Below are 18,370 nucleotides of genomic sequence, written 5' to 3' on the forward strand. Positions count from 1 at the left end.
GTACCACCACCACCAGCCCAGATATCATCACTTATCTTTTACTGTATTTGCATTTACTCTCAAACCCTTGTGCCCCATTCTCTTTCCCCCTCATTCATTCTCTGCAGTCAACACCAGGTCATCAGTTTACATCTCCCATGGAAGTCCATTTCTGATATCATGAGAGAGAGATTCAAGGATGATGACAAGCAAGGAAAGGAGATAAAATACTCTTATGGATTTTTTTTCTCCTTTATTTACTGTCAAGACATTATCCCTACTTCTTGTAACCACAGCTGGACCTCCTGCCTCGGGCTCTCTCAAACTTGCGTCCCTTGCTGCGCACCAGAGGCTTGGTGTGGCTGTGGGGCAGACCTGGTGCAGGACCAAACCTCTTGCAGGCCTCCCGTGCTTTCCTCTTACCTGGAAACAATAACTTAGAGTTATATCCAACCTTCTCATATCATCTAAACATCTTTCTCCACCCTAAAATGGGCGAGCAAAGTTGGCTCAATTAAATGGGTCAAACACCCATTCATTCACTAATGAAGTCGCCAGAATCCTATCTCTGCCTCCTAGGTATACACATCCACACTTGCTATTCAATGCCACCTGTCAGCAAGCATCAATCTGACAACACTTCACTAGGAAAGAAAAGAGGTGCCAAACTTGTCATGCACCCCCTGCACAAATTCTTACTAGCAGCTCATTCCAAAGTCAGATCCCAGGCCTTGTTGCTCTCCAAGCACTGCTTTCACACACATCTTTACCCTATCAATCCATCTTAGCCTACCACACCTCCTCCCACCTTCAAACTAGCACAGATATACCCTTTTCACCACTCTCCCACATGACTATACTAATTATGCACATACTCTTTGGTAGTCACACACTTCTGTGCTTTGCCTTTTTAAATGAACCTCACAATTCCTTAACCTACCCACTTTCCTCAAACGACATACATGTCAACAATCCCATTTCCACTGCTCATCCTATATCATAGTCTCATACCTGTACAGTATGTCAGCTTAAGTGCTAAAACTCCTTCGTGCAATGCTCATCCCTTGGGGAGAGACAATGTATGCAGATAAAGTAAGGACTGATTACAGATACAAGTAATCTTCCTTACAACACGTGCAGTACTTTCTCTCCCTCGCGTATAACTGAAATGTCGTAAGGGCAGATCAGCAAAATAAAGGGATGTAGCAATCTATACCAGTGCTGTACTATTTCCGCACTTGTAATGCTTGATAAACGTACTGGTATCGTATTTTGATTCCTGGCAAGTCTGAATGTGGCCATGTAAGATAGGAACTAGACAAAGGAATGGGAAGGGAAGGAGAGTGAGAGGTTGGGGAAAGAAAGGAGGGGCAAAGGGAGAGAATGGAAGGAGAGAAGTGAGTGGATGAGGAACCAAGTTAAAATACGGTGTACAGCACTGATGAATTGGAAAGACAAGGAAAGGAGTAAGGAAAGTGAAGCATGAAGAGTAAACGATAATATTAAAACAAAACACACACACCCTCAATAAGAAGACTGCAGTAAGCAAGGAAATGGAGGGCAGGTCAAAGGAAAGGGACAGAAGGAGAGAGAGGGGTTGGGGGAGTATGATCATTGTGATCCTTATTTCCAAATAAAGATGGTGCAAGTAGAACCCTGAGAGAAACTGAACAACTGACAATGTACACACCCTGAATGAGAAGTGTGTTTTTGCCAAGAGGTGAGCGTCGTGCAAGGACGTCAAAGGTAATCACTTCCCCACCAGCCTTCTCAATACGTGCACGTGCACGACGAGTCACACGCAGTGCACACACCTGGAAAAGAAAATACACGGATTACGTATTCTAAGTCACCCTTTTTTGCTACCTATTTCTTGTTATAAGTTTTATTTCACTGAAAGCAAGGTGACAGTCGTCAGACTGACGTACTGGTGTAGTATCGTGGGTGGTATGAAGCGTGTATGTGTGGATGTTTATGCCTGTGGGGACAGTCAAGTTTCTGGGGGGTTGAATGATGAGTGAAAGAGTGTGGCCTAATTAAGTAGGCAGACTTTCGGCTAGTTTTTCATGCTCTCTGGACCCTGCTTCATCTCATCCCTAGATGATGGAAGAGGTTTTTTTTTTTTTTACCCAATGAGCTTGGAGTCCTCTTTATCATGGATGTATGCCAAAATATCAACACTGAGAACTGCTACTGCAGTTAGGGGCACACTGGCAAATCAGTCTTGTAACTTGGATAACTTTCTTTTAACAGGATAATATAAAAGGGTGCCCTACGCAAAATGCATATAAAAATGTGTGCAGATAAATCCGGAAGACTGATAATATAATATCAGCCCTCCTAACGGCCTGCAAGCTCACTTCTCTATCCCCCGCGTATAACTGAAATGCTACACCAGCAAATCAGCAAAATAAAGGGGATAAACCAATGCGCACATACCCAGTACTACTATAACATACAGCCTACTGGTACTATTTATAAATATTTCACCAGGATTTCACTTAGTTGCTCAAGAACTGAGTTAAAGAGTACAGTACTTCAGCTAATTAACATGTAAATCAAAAGCATGTTCCAAAGTTCCTTTCTGAAGCCAATATAATGGCTGCACATTCAATGGTTAAGTAGCACCTTTTATAAATTTACATTTGCCTACAGTACGTTCTCCTGTATGTTTACAAAATCAATATAATACTGATGATGCAATCCTCCACTGAGACTGAACACAACAGCCTGAATTACTGGATTTGCTCAAAACATCCCACCCATCCTATCACAACTCTCCAGGGTATTTCAAAGGTGCTGAGGTCATTTATCTGTGCCCAATGAGCAAAAACTTACTGGACCACAATGACTTAACCAGGAGTCCTACAAATCAGCCAGACTTTTACCCACAACCACTTACAACTCACCGTCATTTTAGGCACTTCAAAGGTGCGGAGGTCATCTGTGATTGAACCCACAACACAAACGAGCTTGCCCTTGCGGCCAGGTTTGGTGTACAGGCGTATCAGGTGGGACAGGGAGAGAGGTGGCCTGTGGATGCGCGACATAAACAGTCGCTTCAGGATCACCTTGTTGAACTTGGCATCAGTGCGGCGAGCCAGGAAACGGTAAAGCTGAAAAATAAAAAGTTACACAAATATTCTATTAACAGCACGTGCCACACGAAGTAGCAGGACAGCTGCATTATCAGAAGTGGTACCCTGCAACTGTTTTAAAATAAAGTAACTAAGGATTTACCATCACCAAGTGAGGAACTAGTATACTGTATGCACATATAGGCTATACCCTATATATTGTACCATACATGAGCTGCAATTATCACCAGTATGCAAGGATGCACTACAGAACTATTACAAAGTTGTATCATCAGTAATTAAGGAATTGGTACTGTTGGAACAATAAGAAACATTACAGAATATGTTTTCAGTGAGCAAGGAATAACAAAATTAGTTTCATTACTATCAATCTCAAAGGTGGAGGAAAATGCAGGGGGGGGGGGGGAGTGAAAATGTATACCAAGCATACCAGACGACTGACTACTGACAAAATCAATCACCCTAGTGACTATGGTACTTTACTCTCTCCCTCGGTGACAACTGAAATGCTGAATACAGCAGATCAGCCTAAGAGGAGGGATTACCTATGGTGTATCTGCATCGTTTGTAGGTTAGATTGTGTAAGATATGCTTAGTTTGGTAAGGTAAGATAAAGTTTGGGCATGGGATGCCATGAAGAAACTGATTGGCATTCCCAAACACTGACCCATGAAATAACATCAATAATCATAAAAAAATTAATTAGTAAATAACCATCCATTATAATTATTAGTTATGAGTGTCAACTACGGGTAGTCAATAACTGCCCTAAACTGCTGGGTGCCCAATGTCTTGTTATCTGGGGACAACAAGTTTTATGATAAAATCCAGTGGAGTAAATTATAACTAAAAAAGGCCTGTAACAGAGCACCTACAAAACTGACGCACTGCTATGCACTCTTTGTAGTCTCCTTACAAAATTATTTGATGGGATGTTAAAAGACATTGTGGTCACCCTCGTCCAGGTTACTTGATACAACTGTTAAACACTGTAATTTAAAATCTGTTAAAATGTATGAAATTAACAATGTTTCCCTTTAAATAGAGCCTGATCATAGTGGTCGCTTTAAAAGGTTGCAAAAATGCATAACTATGAAGCTATTAATTATACAACTTCAATTTTACACTGTGGCTGTCCACAATGTTGGTCTTTCAGGTCTGTTCAGCCCCAAGGTTAATTTTTATTATTTTGCCTACAAAGCTATCCTGCCCTAATCAGTTCCAACCTAACCAGCTGACTTCAGGACAATTGGGATCAGGCTTCAGGGTCCAAATCGATGTCATCTCCAGTAGGTCATTATCACTGATGTCAGCAGACCTAACCTACGTGGCACAGACCAAATGACCTACTGCATTTAGCCTCTCTTCTTTATGTTCTTAACATCAAATTTTTCTTAATTTGTTAATGGAAGCTCTACTACATTTTCTTCCTAAAATCTACTGCCAACATAATGTCATTCAGGCTTCGACGGTTGTAGGGAGAGCTCACCAGCCGTGTTTGCCTGAGTCTTGGTCCACTGAATAATTTGATAGTTTTTCATTTTTTTTCTCGAATGCCCCTTTTGGGCATGCTTTGTCCCTACCCTTGGCATTACTCGGTTCCTTTAGCATCCTTCGATCCACATCTTTGCATTTTCTAAAACAGCCAGTATAAGCAGACAAATGAGCACTGTAGTAGTACTGTAACAAAATCAACTGCAAACTATGTTCAACCTTAATATAAGTACGTAAAATATGGGCATATCTATGTGTGAAACTAGTCAAATATCAAACATGTATCCTTGCTTTCTCCTTTTACCAAAACAGCAATGCGTGGATTTGGACATCAAAACATTCACTGGCACCACTTGGCCAATGTATTACCAATTACCCCATGAGCAATGTATTCAATAAATTTATAAGTTTCTGGCCAAATACAACCATATTCAATTCATCTGCCATTAATAGGTGTGGCCCAAGTTACTATACTGTAAGTGGCACCTTGGCCTGCGTGGACCAGGCAATCAAAACATCCACTCACCCATGAGCCAATGCGTAACTAACCATCCCCTTCACAAAATAGCTATTTATTTAATAGCCCCTGGCCATATACAACCATATTCATTTATCTGCTTGCAATATATGGAGAGAAAATGACTATACATGACACCCACCTTCACGAGCAGCCTCAGGTAAACATCCTGCGACTTGGGCTCTCGCCGCACCACTTTCCGATCGTGTTTATGCGATATATCTTTCCCCTGCAAATAGATACAGGGATTAGGTCACTTACACAGACACCATACGGTTATGTTTCTCATGTATAACGGCAATAAACGGGCAGATATTCATGATTTAGCTGGATAAATAATCAACACTGCATCCAATCAGCTCACCATAGCGGCCGAGGATGTGAAGGAGAGAGAAGAGGTTTGTGGGAAGAACGGCCACCAGAGGGCTCAGTGTTAAAAATTGAAATACATTTTTTTTTTTAGAGTAAAGTACATACTACTATGTTTTTTTTGGTATTGATATAAAAAATTTATATGGGTTATGTGTAAGATTTGTTTGAAAACTTTTCTTTTTTTCCCCCGGTCAACTTTAGTACTCTTTGCTAGATCTCAGGATAGTTAGCGGCAATTTTGACATCTATATTTAGGAAATTAGCCAAATTTTAGATATTATAGTAGAGTTTTACCAATGTTTTTGAGAACCGAGAACGTTTCCCGGTAATGTTTACTAATTTGTTTGTATTTAGTGACTTTTTTAGCGTTTATTAAAATAAGTTAGGGCATTTTTAAAAAAGATTTGGCAACTGCACATGGTTGACACATGGGAAGGTGGTGGTCGTCGTGATAGGCTCAGCTGATAATCCTTTTCCAGAGTAAGTTGTTGGTGACAGCTTGCCATTGTTGTGAAAAATGCTGCTTTGATATCTAGTGAACAGTATGATATATTTGTTATATCAATGTATTTGTTGAGAAGGGTTTTTATTGATGGCCATTGTATTTGAAGACACCCATGCGACTTATCTTATTTGCTGATTGATTATTTTTTTATTATTTCAGATTTTTGTGAATTAATGGATGAATGGGTAATTATCCAGAGCTATACTACCTCTAAATTATACCGTACAGTATTAGGTTATGTTCTTCAGTGCTCATTTCTAGACAGTGGATGGTACTTAACCTAATCCACGTCAATATTTTTTGGTGGGGGTAATTTTTAGATGATAGTATGACTCATATATCCCAATAATATGGTATCTATTCCTGATGCCACCCATTGCTATAACTGTGGTTATGAAGGCTGTCAGTTATGTTTATGAAGGATCTCATATTGGAGGGGTTAGAAGCATCCTTTATAGAGGACTTGTATGAGTGAAGGGAGTGTGAACAGTCTCCAGTATCCACTAAAGTAAAATTTAATGGTATTATTAGCCTCTAGCCTAATAAAGGATGGAGCTAGGAGCTGGAGAAACCATGTTACCATGTAATCCATAAGGAGACGTAGAATCACTATTAGAAAAAAAGAAATTACCAATTTTTTGACTGAGTTACTTTGTGAAGGTTTACAGAAGTGTTTTTTGAATATGAAGAGGATCAGTCAATAAACAAGGAAAATATGATTACATAAAGGGTAGGTTAGGTGAAGATAGTTTGGTTAGGAGTGATGAAAGGGTGTGGGTTATCCAGCTCATAACTTCAGCCACTACTGCACCGGTGTTAAAAGTAGGTCAGGTTATTATGGTTATTTGAGGGGGGATGTGGAGTTATATGAGGAGATGGATACAAATGAGAAAGTAGGGAGTGTTGTGGTATTGATGAGGATATGACTGAAAATGGTAAGTACAGTACTCTGAGATGGTTTGGTCTTGTGAAGAGGCTAGAGAATGAGAGGCTGACTAGAAGAGTGTAAGTAAGGTGGAGAAGGAGAGGAGGAAGGGGAGACCAAGGTTTAGATGGAGGGATAGAACAGACGAACGGAGAGGGACTGTGTATTAGGGAGGAATGTGGGAGGTGGAGGGAAGGCAGCCAAATGGCAGAGATAGAGTGATGTGGAGGCATTTTGTTCATGGCCATTCCTGATAGGATTGAGACATCTTGCAGTATATTTATAGGCAGATCGTCAGGTCATTTTAACATATATGAGATGGCAGACAGAGATAGGAGCTGAAGAATTCCACCCTCCCTCCATATGTAAGTTAAAAGGGTAATTATGGCACTCTAATCGGATTGATCTGGTGAAGGTTTATATCCAAGGGGTGGTTGGGGTTATTGCTCACGTAATGCCACTCAGGGATGAGTGAGGCTGGTCACTGTCATCTTAAATGTCAAGACCAACTTGCCTAGCCCTGGGCTCCTACGCTCCTCAAGGGGCAATGTAGGGGATGGATGGATGAAGGACTCTTTGATGGTATTTAACAAATGAAATTCTTCAGTGCTGTAATTCAGTAAACAGTTGCCCCATGCCTATTGACTGGTATGTATTATTAGATAAGGAATGCCTTTCGAGATCTTCCTTTATTATGATATGATGTTTGAAAAAGACGAGGAGAGCAAGACATTGCTTCAGTAAAGGCTTCCCGACAGAGGTGTTGGTAATATAGGAATGCATTGTTGAATTGCCTGACTTTTGGTTTACAGTTGAATTGGAAGCACACCACCATATTGCAGTACGGCCGACCAGCTTATTCATTGCTTGCTAAGAGTATAGGAAATGGAGACTCAGGTTGCTGGCAATTTCTCTTTCACTGATATAAAGATCAGGTACAAAAGCACCCATTGTGACTCAGTGATTGTAAATTCATCATCCTGTCATTGAGATCAGAGGTAGTCAGTCTTGCCCTTTTTCTTTCTGTACCGTATCCCCCAGAACTCAATATTTCCCTTATGAAAATAAAGATGAATTCTTACACTTCTTGTGATCCAGAAGAGAACAACTTCCATTTATTTCAGTTAATACTAAATATCATTTTGGCCTGCCTGATTATTTGATTAGTGGATGTTGTGACATAATCAGTTACATATACCGTACTCAGAGAATTTCTATCTGTCTGTCTATTGCCATATGCTTTAATCCCATCAGGGGTGGCCACAAGCAAATTGCCTCCATGTTGCCCTGTCCCATGCCATTTCATTGCCCTCCCCCCAGCTCACTCATACCCTCTCTCATGTACACCTCTCCACTCAATCCGTCCATCTCATCCTCAGCCTCCCCTTCCCTCTCCCCCTCCCTTCACCTCCCCCCCCCCACCTCACTCACGTACACTTCTCGTTAGTTTCTCATTCCCCATCCTCCACGTGGCCAAACCTCCTCAGTGTATTTCTAATGTTTTCTGTCACATCCACACCACAACACTTCTTCATTTCCTCATTTGTCAGTCTGACTTTCTGTGTAACTCCACATGCTCCTCTCAGATAACTCATTTCCACAGCTCTCACTCTTGACTTGTGTCCTTCCAACAAAGTCCAAGCAATAGATAGATAGATAGATATTCACTTCCATACGTAAGAGTTGGTATCACAGTACTGTACTATCATGCAGCGACTTTTTTCCTTCCATGTCCACCCATTTTTATTTTGGCTGGATTCAACCCAGCTAACTGGAGTTAGGTTTGAAAGACGCAGGTTCAAATATTTCCTTGCCCAGTGGTTGTCAACAACAGGAATTATCTGGTGTTAATGGTTACACACACACACATCAGTGGGTATGCGGCTGGATCGTGTGTCCGGCTCAGGGAAGCTGGACGCCCCTGCCCTGCATAGTCCCGGGTCACCCTTGGGCAAGGTGTAGCACCCGTTAGCCCACCAGAAAGATACTAGCTGCATGGTTACCATCGTACCGGGTGGTGCTACCATGGCAGTGACGTGGTAGCTGGCCTTGCAAAACACTCCCAGGTGGGGAACTCAGTCACATTTACTAGGTAGTCAATTCCGGGCTGAGACTACTACTCATACATATCTCCCATAAACAGCTCATATTCTTGGGCACTATGCCTCCTTCCATTTCCCTGCACCTGGTTATGTGGGACACTTCTGACCCAATCAAGACATTATCTGCCACAGAAACAAGCTGCTTGCTTGTGGTTGATGGCTTGGCTCAGCCAGAAACACCAGGACTCGGCAACAGCAAAAACACAACACATCAGGAATTATAAAGTTGCCACGTAATTTTCATAGAATGTCATTTAGCCTTTCATATTTGTTGTGGCTCACATCATTCACTCAGCTCGATGTAATGCAAATGAGTGGCAAGCCAAGTGGTTTCCTTTAACCCAGGAAACCATTTACTATGTTGGGTGGTAACCATATAACTAAATGATGCCTTGTGGCCCAGCAAGTTAAGATGCTTCAGCCACGGCGCCTGTAAGGATTTCCTTCTGAGGGGTGGTTGTGGCGTACTGCTCATATAATGCCACCTGGTTGAGTGAAGCTGGTCACCTTTGCCTTGTATGTCATGACTGAGTAACTTAGCCCTGGGCCCATACACCATTGATAGTGCAAACAAAAGGACTGGATGGATGGATGGATTATGGTTGTCTGCCTTCACATCTGAGTGCCTCATATGTAACAAACAAAATACTACTAATGTCTATCTATTGCCAGACGCCTCAATCCCGTTTGGGGTGGCCACAAACAAATCGCCTCCAAGTCGCCCTGTATGTGCCATACAAAAAACAATCTGTTAAGGAATAGGAACCACAGAACCACTTAAGATACAAGAAAAAGAACCAGCATCACTGATGGGGTGGAGATATATATGAGAGAGGGAGGGGTATGAATTGGAGGGAAGGTAGCCTAGTGGCAGAGGACAGGGTGACATGGAGGCAGTTTATTTGTGGCCACCCTTTATGGGATTTAGGGGTCTCAGTCGATAAATAGGTAGACACTGATTGATTCTGATTACAGACCTGAGTTATGGAAAGGGGATGTGATGCTATGAGGGTGGGAGGAGGTGTGGAAGGAGTGACTGTAGTGGAGGATAAAGATGATGACCCATATACTCGTCCACTTCAGCTCTCTGAGGCACTGAATGTGAGGTGAGGGATTAGTTGTAATGTTAATCATCTTTGTCTCATCACTTTAACCCCTTGACACTGATGATGTATAATTTTTCATAATGTTGAGTTACATATAACTCTCATGAACCACTTCACTACCAGAGATTTGTTTTAAGTTGAATACATTATGAAGTGACAACAAGATTAAGGAACACATCATTGGATTGAAAGCACCTAATCACCATCATCAATTCATCATCAGCATCGTTAAATCATCATCACTCACCATTATACATCTTCTTATGCATCTGCACTCCGGTTTTCATCCATTCGTCATCACCTTCATCAAATCATACTCACCATCATCATTATCATAATCCTTACTCACCACTTACCTGTAGTTGCATGTACATCCTTTTTGCACCCATCAACCCCTAGGCTGCGGCAGTCCTAAACATTTATTTAGTCCATGGTGCAGAAAAACCAGTTAAAAAATTGTGTTTTCACCCTGTGTTTTGACTGACTCATACAGTACACACCAAATATGATAACATTTTGCCCAGACGAAGTTTATGCTCCACACTGATGGTTCATGACCCACTCATCAAGCATAAGCGTGCAGTAGGTGGGAAAAATGACCAAAAAGTTCACCGTCACGTGGCTCTCCTGGAATGTACGATGCAGTCTACTGACTAGCATAACCGGATTGCTATATGCAGCCAAGGGGTTAATGGTAAGAACACTACTGGGTGCTATATAACTCAGTCACTGCTAGGTTATTATGAGCAACATTTCTCTTTTTTATTATTTTGTATTTCTTTTAATTTTTTGTTCTTTATATTTTGTTCATCCCAAAAGAGAAAAGAATAAAAATTGTATTAATGTTTTATGCCATTGCAATGACCTTTTTTTTAGTTACTTCTTTTTGTTCAGCGTATAGAATAAAAGAACAGATTTTATTCATCCTCTACCGTCACAGTGAACTTTTCTCCGAGACTGGGTCAGTGTTTGAGGTGTCGCCAGAGGAAGGGGAGAAGTTAAAAGAGAAGGCGCGAACTTTCTTTGACGATGATGCCATAATTAACAGCCTTAAACTTGGTGCCGGCAATGGGATGTTTAGTGATGATGAGGAACAGTCCAGTAAGTGGGGTTGTTTAATGTTATAGGCTGTGATTCGTATTCAGTGTTGCTCGTAGAGATATTGTAGCACCTCTTCCTTAGTTTTGAATTCTGCACATTACGTAAGTGTTGGGAATTTGATGTTCTGTGATAAGGGTCAGTCTTAGTTAATGGATGTTTGACTTTACAATCTGTGGACTTTATTCTTAGTGGCTTTGGGAGATGTTGTATTCAGTGTGTTATTGGTATACCAGCATAATTAGTGACAAAATGAAGGGTTATTATTAGTGTTGTGGCCCAAGGTTCATCTAAATGTGAACCCAGTGGACTGCAGGCTGTCGTTGCCCTCCTCTTACAGTCCACCTTTATGCTTTCAAGGAGTACTAATAGGAATTTGAGGTACATTTGTATATTGCCATGTTATATCAGTATTTCCACGGCACTTTTTTGTGTCTAGCGCCATATTCAAGTGTTATGCTCATGTTATAGTTCAGCATTCAGGATGGAGGGATGCCAGATTGATGCCTAGTTAGTGTGAATGGAATATAGCAATATCTTTATTTATCAGCCTGCCTTTTGCACAGGTTCAGGTGATGAGGGTTTGGAGCCATTTGAGAAGCTTGCCCAGAAGATGGAGGATATGACTGGCGATGGTGGGGTGTTGAAGATGGTGAGTGGAGGGACTGGTGGTGATGGCAATAAATAAATAGAGAGAGAGAGAGAGAGAGAGTTGCAAGACTCAGTATTTTATATCTGTGGGTTGGTGGTTTTGATGTGTGTAGAACTTGGAAATTCCTTGGTCTTCCTACAACTTTCCAGAGTACGTGGTATGAGAAACATGCTTCTAGATGCTGGGAATCAACAAGCACAGTCCAGTTATTTGTGTTGGTATTAGTTCTCACCTTCCTTCACAGTATGGTTGCCAAATCTGAGGTGTGTGTTATGTGCATGTGTGCCTTATATGCGTTCAAATACGGTATGTTGTCAAGTTTTGTCCATAGTTATAACAGTGCCATTTTCAGTGTGGCATACATGCATACCTTTCCTTCCAGTACAGTAATGAAACAAGGAACAGAGATTATATTCATCTGTAGTATGAAAGTAGCTTGGGGAAAAGATACGTGAACTAAATGATGTATTACAGGAACTGCGCAGTGGCATAGGGGGTGGCATTCCGAGTGGTGCCAGTGTCGTCTTCCACTACAGTGCCTACCTGCAGTTTTGTGACGAGCCCTTTGACTCGTCTCACCTGCGCAACAAGCCAGAGCGTAAGGTGATGGACAGTGGGGACTTGATGCAGGGACTCAATGTGGCCATCAAGACCATGAGGAAGGGAGAGATAGCTAGGTTCCTTGTCAAGCCAGAGTATGCGTTTGGTAAGGTGGGTGTCAGCGTGGGGAGAATAACAGGGCAGGTGGTAAATAGCAGTCCATTTAAAACTCATAGTAAATAGTGTTCCATTTAAAATTCATTGTAAACAGTGCCCCATTTAAAACCCCTGGTACTGTCTTATGTGTTGTGGGGATGGTTTGGGCTGCTGGTGTGAGTGTGGCTGAGGCAGTGGGGATAGAAAATGTATACTGATGCAGGGTAGACATTGATCACACTAACTGAGGCATTCCTACAGCACACTAGAAATTGCGTGGGAGAATGAAAGAGGAGCTATATGGACATCCTTGTATTAACCTCTTTTAAGTATTTATTTTTTCCCAGCGAAACTGTTTTTAGTGAAGGAGTTAATGATGGTAGTATAATTAATATCTTGAGAGGCCAGGACTGAAGAGACCCAGGATTGCCAGACTTATCAGACCACACTATGCTTTGTGTCAGATTTTGGTGAATATGAACAGTCTTGGAGTTGCCTCACGATGGGTTTATAGAGTTGTAAGTTTAATGGAGAAACACCAAGAGGAAGGTACAGACTGCCAGGTTCCTCATTAGGCTATTGTGCACCTAACTCCATTCAGTACAGATATATCTTGTTTAATGAGTCTTCCCACATCCAGGTGATTTTACCCATTTTAAAGTGAGCTCTGAATTTCTTGGCCAAAAGGTGAAATAAAGACTCTTTGTACTCCATGTGACACTTCGGATATGTTGAGTGGGAGAGACACATAGGATAGCTTGGAGTCTTAATATTCTCTGAGGTTTGAGCTACACAGAACCCATCTTCAGGGAGACTAGTCTTTGTAGCCTGAAACACCAAATAAAACAAAGATTTCAGCATCTGTTAAAAACAAAGAATTCAAGCTCTCAGAAACAAAGAATTCAAGCTCTGTCTAAAACAAAGAATTCAAACTCTCTCAAAAACAAAGAATTCAAGCTCTGTCAAAACAGAATTCAAGCTCTGTCCAAAACAAAGAATTCAATCTGTCCTTTGTGTCTCTCCCACCCAGTGCACCCACTTGTCACAATGGTTCACTCAAATGACACTTCCAGCTGGGGTGTTTGCCAAGGATTCCTGGAAATGAGACAATCCTGTATGAGGTGAATGTGGTGAGCTTTGTGGACCGCGCTGCAGCCGATGCTTATGAGGAGTTGGATGAGGAGGCCCAGAGTGCTGCAACCTTCAAGGAGAAACTGGAGGCTGCTAGGAGTTACCATAGGCAGGTTAGAATATACACATGCATACGGAAACATGTTGCAGTGCTGCATCTACCAGCCTGCCTATCTGCCTGCCTGCCTGCCTGCCTGTCTCTTTTGTTGTGACTTTGCCTGCCTGCCTCTACTATTGTGATTTTTGAACACTTTTTGCTTTTATCCCACACTATTGCAGGCACACAGCATCCACCAAGCTACACATTCACTCAGCTGTTTTGTGTCCAACTGTTTAATGCAAAAGTTGGCCATTACTTCCAAGTCTGTCATGTGCTGTACACAGCTGGTTAACTCTGGAATTGTCTCTCTCAGTCAACCATACCATTGCCAATGACCTTCAGTATCTTAATGTAATGTGTACAGGCCTTATGAAACAAATAGTTCTTGATTTGGATTTTCCTTTTTTAAGTTTTCCTAGGAAGCAGCAGGTTGTCCAGGTCTCCCCCCTTCCCCCCTTTTTTTTTTCTCAGTTAAAAGATTACAATTGATTGTGTGCATAAGCATACACACATACACATGGCAGTTTTCTCTTTGGATTTTATTTGTATTTAATAATGTCAAACAAAATAGTAGTGGAAGAATCAGTATTAATAGTCTCTGATCACCCACAGTTCAAGAAAGTCATTGGAAACCTGTTGTGTGTTGTTGGTTAACCCCGGTCCATCTGCTCAAGCAGACCTGTCAACTGTGGGTTAACAACCACCCATGTGGGGTTGTCTATTAGGTTCCTTACACCGTTGATGTTTTGTCTGTGTCTTAGTGTGGCATGTCCTGTACGGTGCTCTATTATGTGTACCATGTTGTGTGGACCTTCTCTTCAAGCTGGGAACATCTGTAATTTCACCCAACCCTAGCCAAATCTACCACCACACTCATCACCAGCAGTAAACATGAACATAGGTACTTCCCACACATCACACTTAACATTGTGCATGTGCCACACACCCTGTCTGCTAAGATCCTGGGAGTGACATAAGACACTGGACATCTTCAAAGACCATGTAAAAGATATCAAAGAGGCAGTGCACCCCCAGACTTTATGAACTCAGGGTAAGTAGAGGGGCCGGACTTTTTCAGCCAAAAGAAACTCTCCTTGCCCTACAAACAGTACATTATATCAGTGATGTCCTCTGCCTCTCCAGCATGGGCTCCCATCCAATCCAGTGCCTATTTCAACACCTTGCAAACCATACAGAACACTGCCCTATGCATCATCACTGGCTGCACTGAAAGCCGCTCCCACACCTCACTTGCACAAACTAAAGTTCTTTCTGTCAGAGGCTGTCTGTTTGTGGCTAAATGGTCCGTTTACTATGCTCTCTCACAACTTGTCACTCTTGTTTTTCCTTACTCATTCCTCATTTAATTCTTAGCATGTTCAACTTACTTTCTTATTTCATTTGTGCTACCATTAGATGCTTTTATTCAGGTTAGGGGGAGACTTCTTGGGAATGGAGTGTTTTGAAGAGGTTTATGAAGGGTATATCTAACCCCTCCAATTTGAAAAATCTATCCTAAGCTGAATGAAATATGGAAATTACAAGAATAAAATGAAAAAGACATCCCCATGCTCAGTGAATTAATGCCTCAAATCATGTCAGCTTCCTTATGTCCTCAGGGAAATGAGCAGTACCGTGAGGGGTGCCTGCCAGCCGCCCGGTCATCATATTTCCGTGCATCATGGATAATGGAGAACGCCCGACTGCAGGACGAAGCTGAGGAATTGCAACGAGGGGCACTGCTGGCCAAGTTGCGCAGTAATTTGGCCCAGGTGATGTTGTGGGTAGTTAGTCTTGAGATAACAGCATAGATTATAGTTATTTGTGTGCACTGTTGAGGAATGATAGGCTGTAGGATGAAGGTAAGGAGCCATAATAAAGAACACTGTTGGCCAAGATGTGTAGTAACTCGACCCAGGTGATGTTGTAGATAGTTAGTTTTGAGATGGTAGCGTATTGTGTAGTAGGTGGTAACACAATTTGTAGTTAGTCATGAAGAAGTATTATGGAAACGACGTACAGCCACAGCATTGTTATTGTGTCAATGAGGTATGTAAAATACGCTCCAGCAGGACTGAATCATAGTGACATGGAAACATGTTTGCCTGATCTCAAAACAGTAGGTGTGTATATGAAGAATTTTATTTTTGTTTTTAAGATTTAAGCATGTTCTTGCAAGAAACTCTTAACATGCATATGATATAACCTTTATACTGAATATGGTGATAGGATCTTCACAGTCAATGTGTTGTTCATGCTGTGTAGGATATAATGTTGCAGTATACCTACAGGTGTTTCTGGAAATGAAGGAGCCAGCACGTTCCTGTACACAATGCAAGCTGGGACTGGGTGTGTCCAAGGGCCTCTCAGATGACATGAAGGCCAAGCTGCACTACAGGTATGACACTGATGGCACCACTGCTTGAGGGAGGCTGACTTGGAGTGGTTGAAGTGATGGAGAGGGACGTGGCCTGCTGATTTATACCTCTTCATACGATGGTGTTATTTGATTTCTGCTATCCCTGGACATTTTAAATCAGTTTAGATCATGCCAAAACAATCATCATCATCGTAACTATAATTTCCATTAATGAGATGGGTTGAATTAGGATACAGAAACAAAGAAGGCACATTTTGTTCTGTATGATGTAAAGACTGATAAATGCAAAGAATATGTAGTTTTGCAGGTTGCTTTGTGTGTGTGTGTGTGTGTTTGAAGTGCAGTGTCCAGATTTGTCCAGTTGCAGTTACAGTATAATTCTTTGACAAGTCTGGGGTTGAAACTAGTGAAGCAGGATTAATGTGCATCCTTTGAAACCCACATAAATATTACTGCTTAGATTTATGTAGAGTTCATTAGTTTTCACAAAGAACTAGACCCTTTGACTGCACTTTTCCATGTCAGTCTGAAGTGGCTGAGATGTTATTTAAAGCAAGATAGCACAAAAAGAACTTAAAAACCTCTTAATGGAGTTGCAGTGGTTGGAGGAAGGATTCTGAAGGAAAATATGGTGTACCTCATTATCATCATTCACGCAGGCACATATAATTAATTCACCTCCACAATGCATGTGGTGTAAAAAAAAATATTTATTACATTTCAGAGTGGCAGTTGTTGTGGTGTTGGTCCCAGGCTCATGGTAACTGCATTTTCTTTTTCCTTCCTCTCCACACATCAGAAGGACCAGAGATGATTTGCACGTGTTATTTTTCTGACATAATTCTCTTTCTTCTCTTGCTTCCACTTGACACACATCAAAAGGATTAGAGAATAAGACACACATGCAATGATTTCTCTGCCTCATAGATATGGCAAAGCAAAGGCCATGCTGAACGACTTCAAAGATGCTCGTAAGGAATTCCGGCACGCCCAGCGCCTGAGGCCAAACAACCCAGACATCAGCAAGGAACTAGAGTGCCTGCTGCAGCAAGAGGAGAAGCACATGGCCAAGGAGCGGTTGATGTATCAGAGAATGTTTGGCGCACCCACTGCTCTTCAGCATAGTTCTACCTCCGTTCATAATCCTACCCGTACCTCCGCTCCGAACCACATTCCCACTTCTGTGGCTGCCTCACCAAGTGCCAAGCAGAATTCCATCTTGCCTACCATTACGCCAGAGTTTGAGCGCATTGTTGAGGAGAGGATAATGAGTTTTGCCCTGGATCCTGATGTGAATGAGTTGCCATTTCCTAACAAGTTGTCAGAGGAGGAGATCGCCTTTGTTGCTGCGGCTGCCAAGGCCGCTAACTTGTACGTTCATTTTATTTACAGGGGAATGGACAAATGTCTCAAAGTATGTAAGAAACGCTAAATCAGGTTGCCACCTGTCAGGTTTAGTGAAAGGGATAATGGGTGCCGTGTTCATGATAAAAGGTCCATTTGTTTTACTTAGGGAATGAACAGATTTCTCAAACTTTGTGAAGTACAGTGAATTCTTCCTTTGATTCATGTCCCTCTTGCCTTAAATGTCAGGACCAAGTAACCTCGTCCTGTGCCCCTGTGCTGCTGTTTATGTGAGGCTAAATGGGATTGGATGATGGATGGATACAGGTGACAGCCTTTATTGATTTTATCTAATTACCTCCAGACAGTTATATTCAGCTTTGGAGAGACTGCTTTGGAAGGGTTAGATGCAGCCTTCATTGACCTCTCTAAAAGGGGGTCTCCTAAGCTGAAGAAAGTAGTTTGATGTTACCTTGGACGGAATAGAGAAGACATTCAGATGAAGAGGTTAAAACTAACTTGATTTCTGGTTAATTTGGTTATACAAAATAGTGGTAAGACTGTTAATTAACATATCTTTATAATTTCCACTGCAGTTGATAGTCTTACCTCTCATGTAGCCAAATATTGTCAGGTTTCAGTGACACTCAAGTAGAATGGTCTTAGCTGGAAATAAACCTGGAATGGAGTAACTAGAGTTGAGAATTTATACTGTCAGACTGCAGTAACACTCGGCTGAATAAAATCCTACGGCATTACCTGCATGGAATTTGTCCTGACTAGAGAGAGTAAATGCTAATATACAGTTGATAACTGTACTAATATTCATTCATTCATTCATTCATTCATCATCTAATCCAGTGTTGTCCCA

At 41.7% G+C, this 18,370-nt stretch overlaps 2 protein-coding genes across 2 annotated transcripts; one reads left to right on the plus strand and one right to left on the minus strand.

Annotated features, from left to right (window-relative positions):
- Nucleotides 1-212: 212 nt before the first annotated feature.
- Nucleotides 213-5,498, minus strand: RpL18 (ribosomal protein L18). The gene is made up of 5 exons (XM_080265849.1): nt 5,453-5,498; nt 5,231-5,317; nt 2,889-3,095; nt 1,670-1,793; nt 213-402 (listed from the first exon to the last, which is right to left on the minus strand). Exons 1-5 carry the CDS (start codon nt 5,453-5,455, stop codon nt 257-259), a joined length of 567 nt encoding a protein of 188 aa, XP_080121975.1. The 5' UTR covers nt 5,456-5,498; the 3' UTR covers nt 213-256.
- A 4,499-nt stretch (nt 5,499-9,997) lies between these two features.
- Nucleotides 9,998-18,099, plus strand: shu (inactive peptidyl-prolyl cis-trans isomerase shutdown). Its single transcript, XM_080265888.1, has 9 exons — nt 9,998-10,098; nt 11,039-11,199; nt 11,763-11,848; nt 12,323-12,559; nt 13,618-13,788; nt 15,395-15,547; nt 16,067-16,173; nt 17,083-17,526; nt 18,096-18,099. Exons 1-9 carry the CDS (start codon nt 9,998-10,000, stop codon nt 18,097-18,099), a joined length of 1,464 nt encoding a protein of 487 aa, XP_080122014.1.
- Nucleotides 18,100-18,370: the final 271 nt, after the last annotated feature.

This window comes from Coenobita brevimanus, chromosome 17 (assembly GCF_032717465.1).
Source record: "Coenobita brevimanus isolate Jiangsu-jjx chromosome 17, ASM3271746v2, whole genome shotgun sequence".
Lineage (NCBI taxonomy): Eukaryota > Metazoa > Arthropoda > Malacostraca > Decapoda > Coenobitidae > Coenobita > Coenobita brevimanus.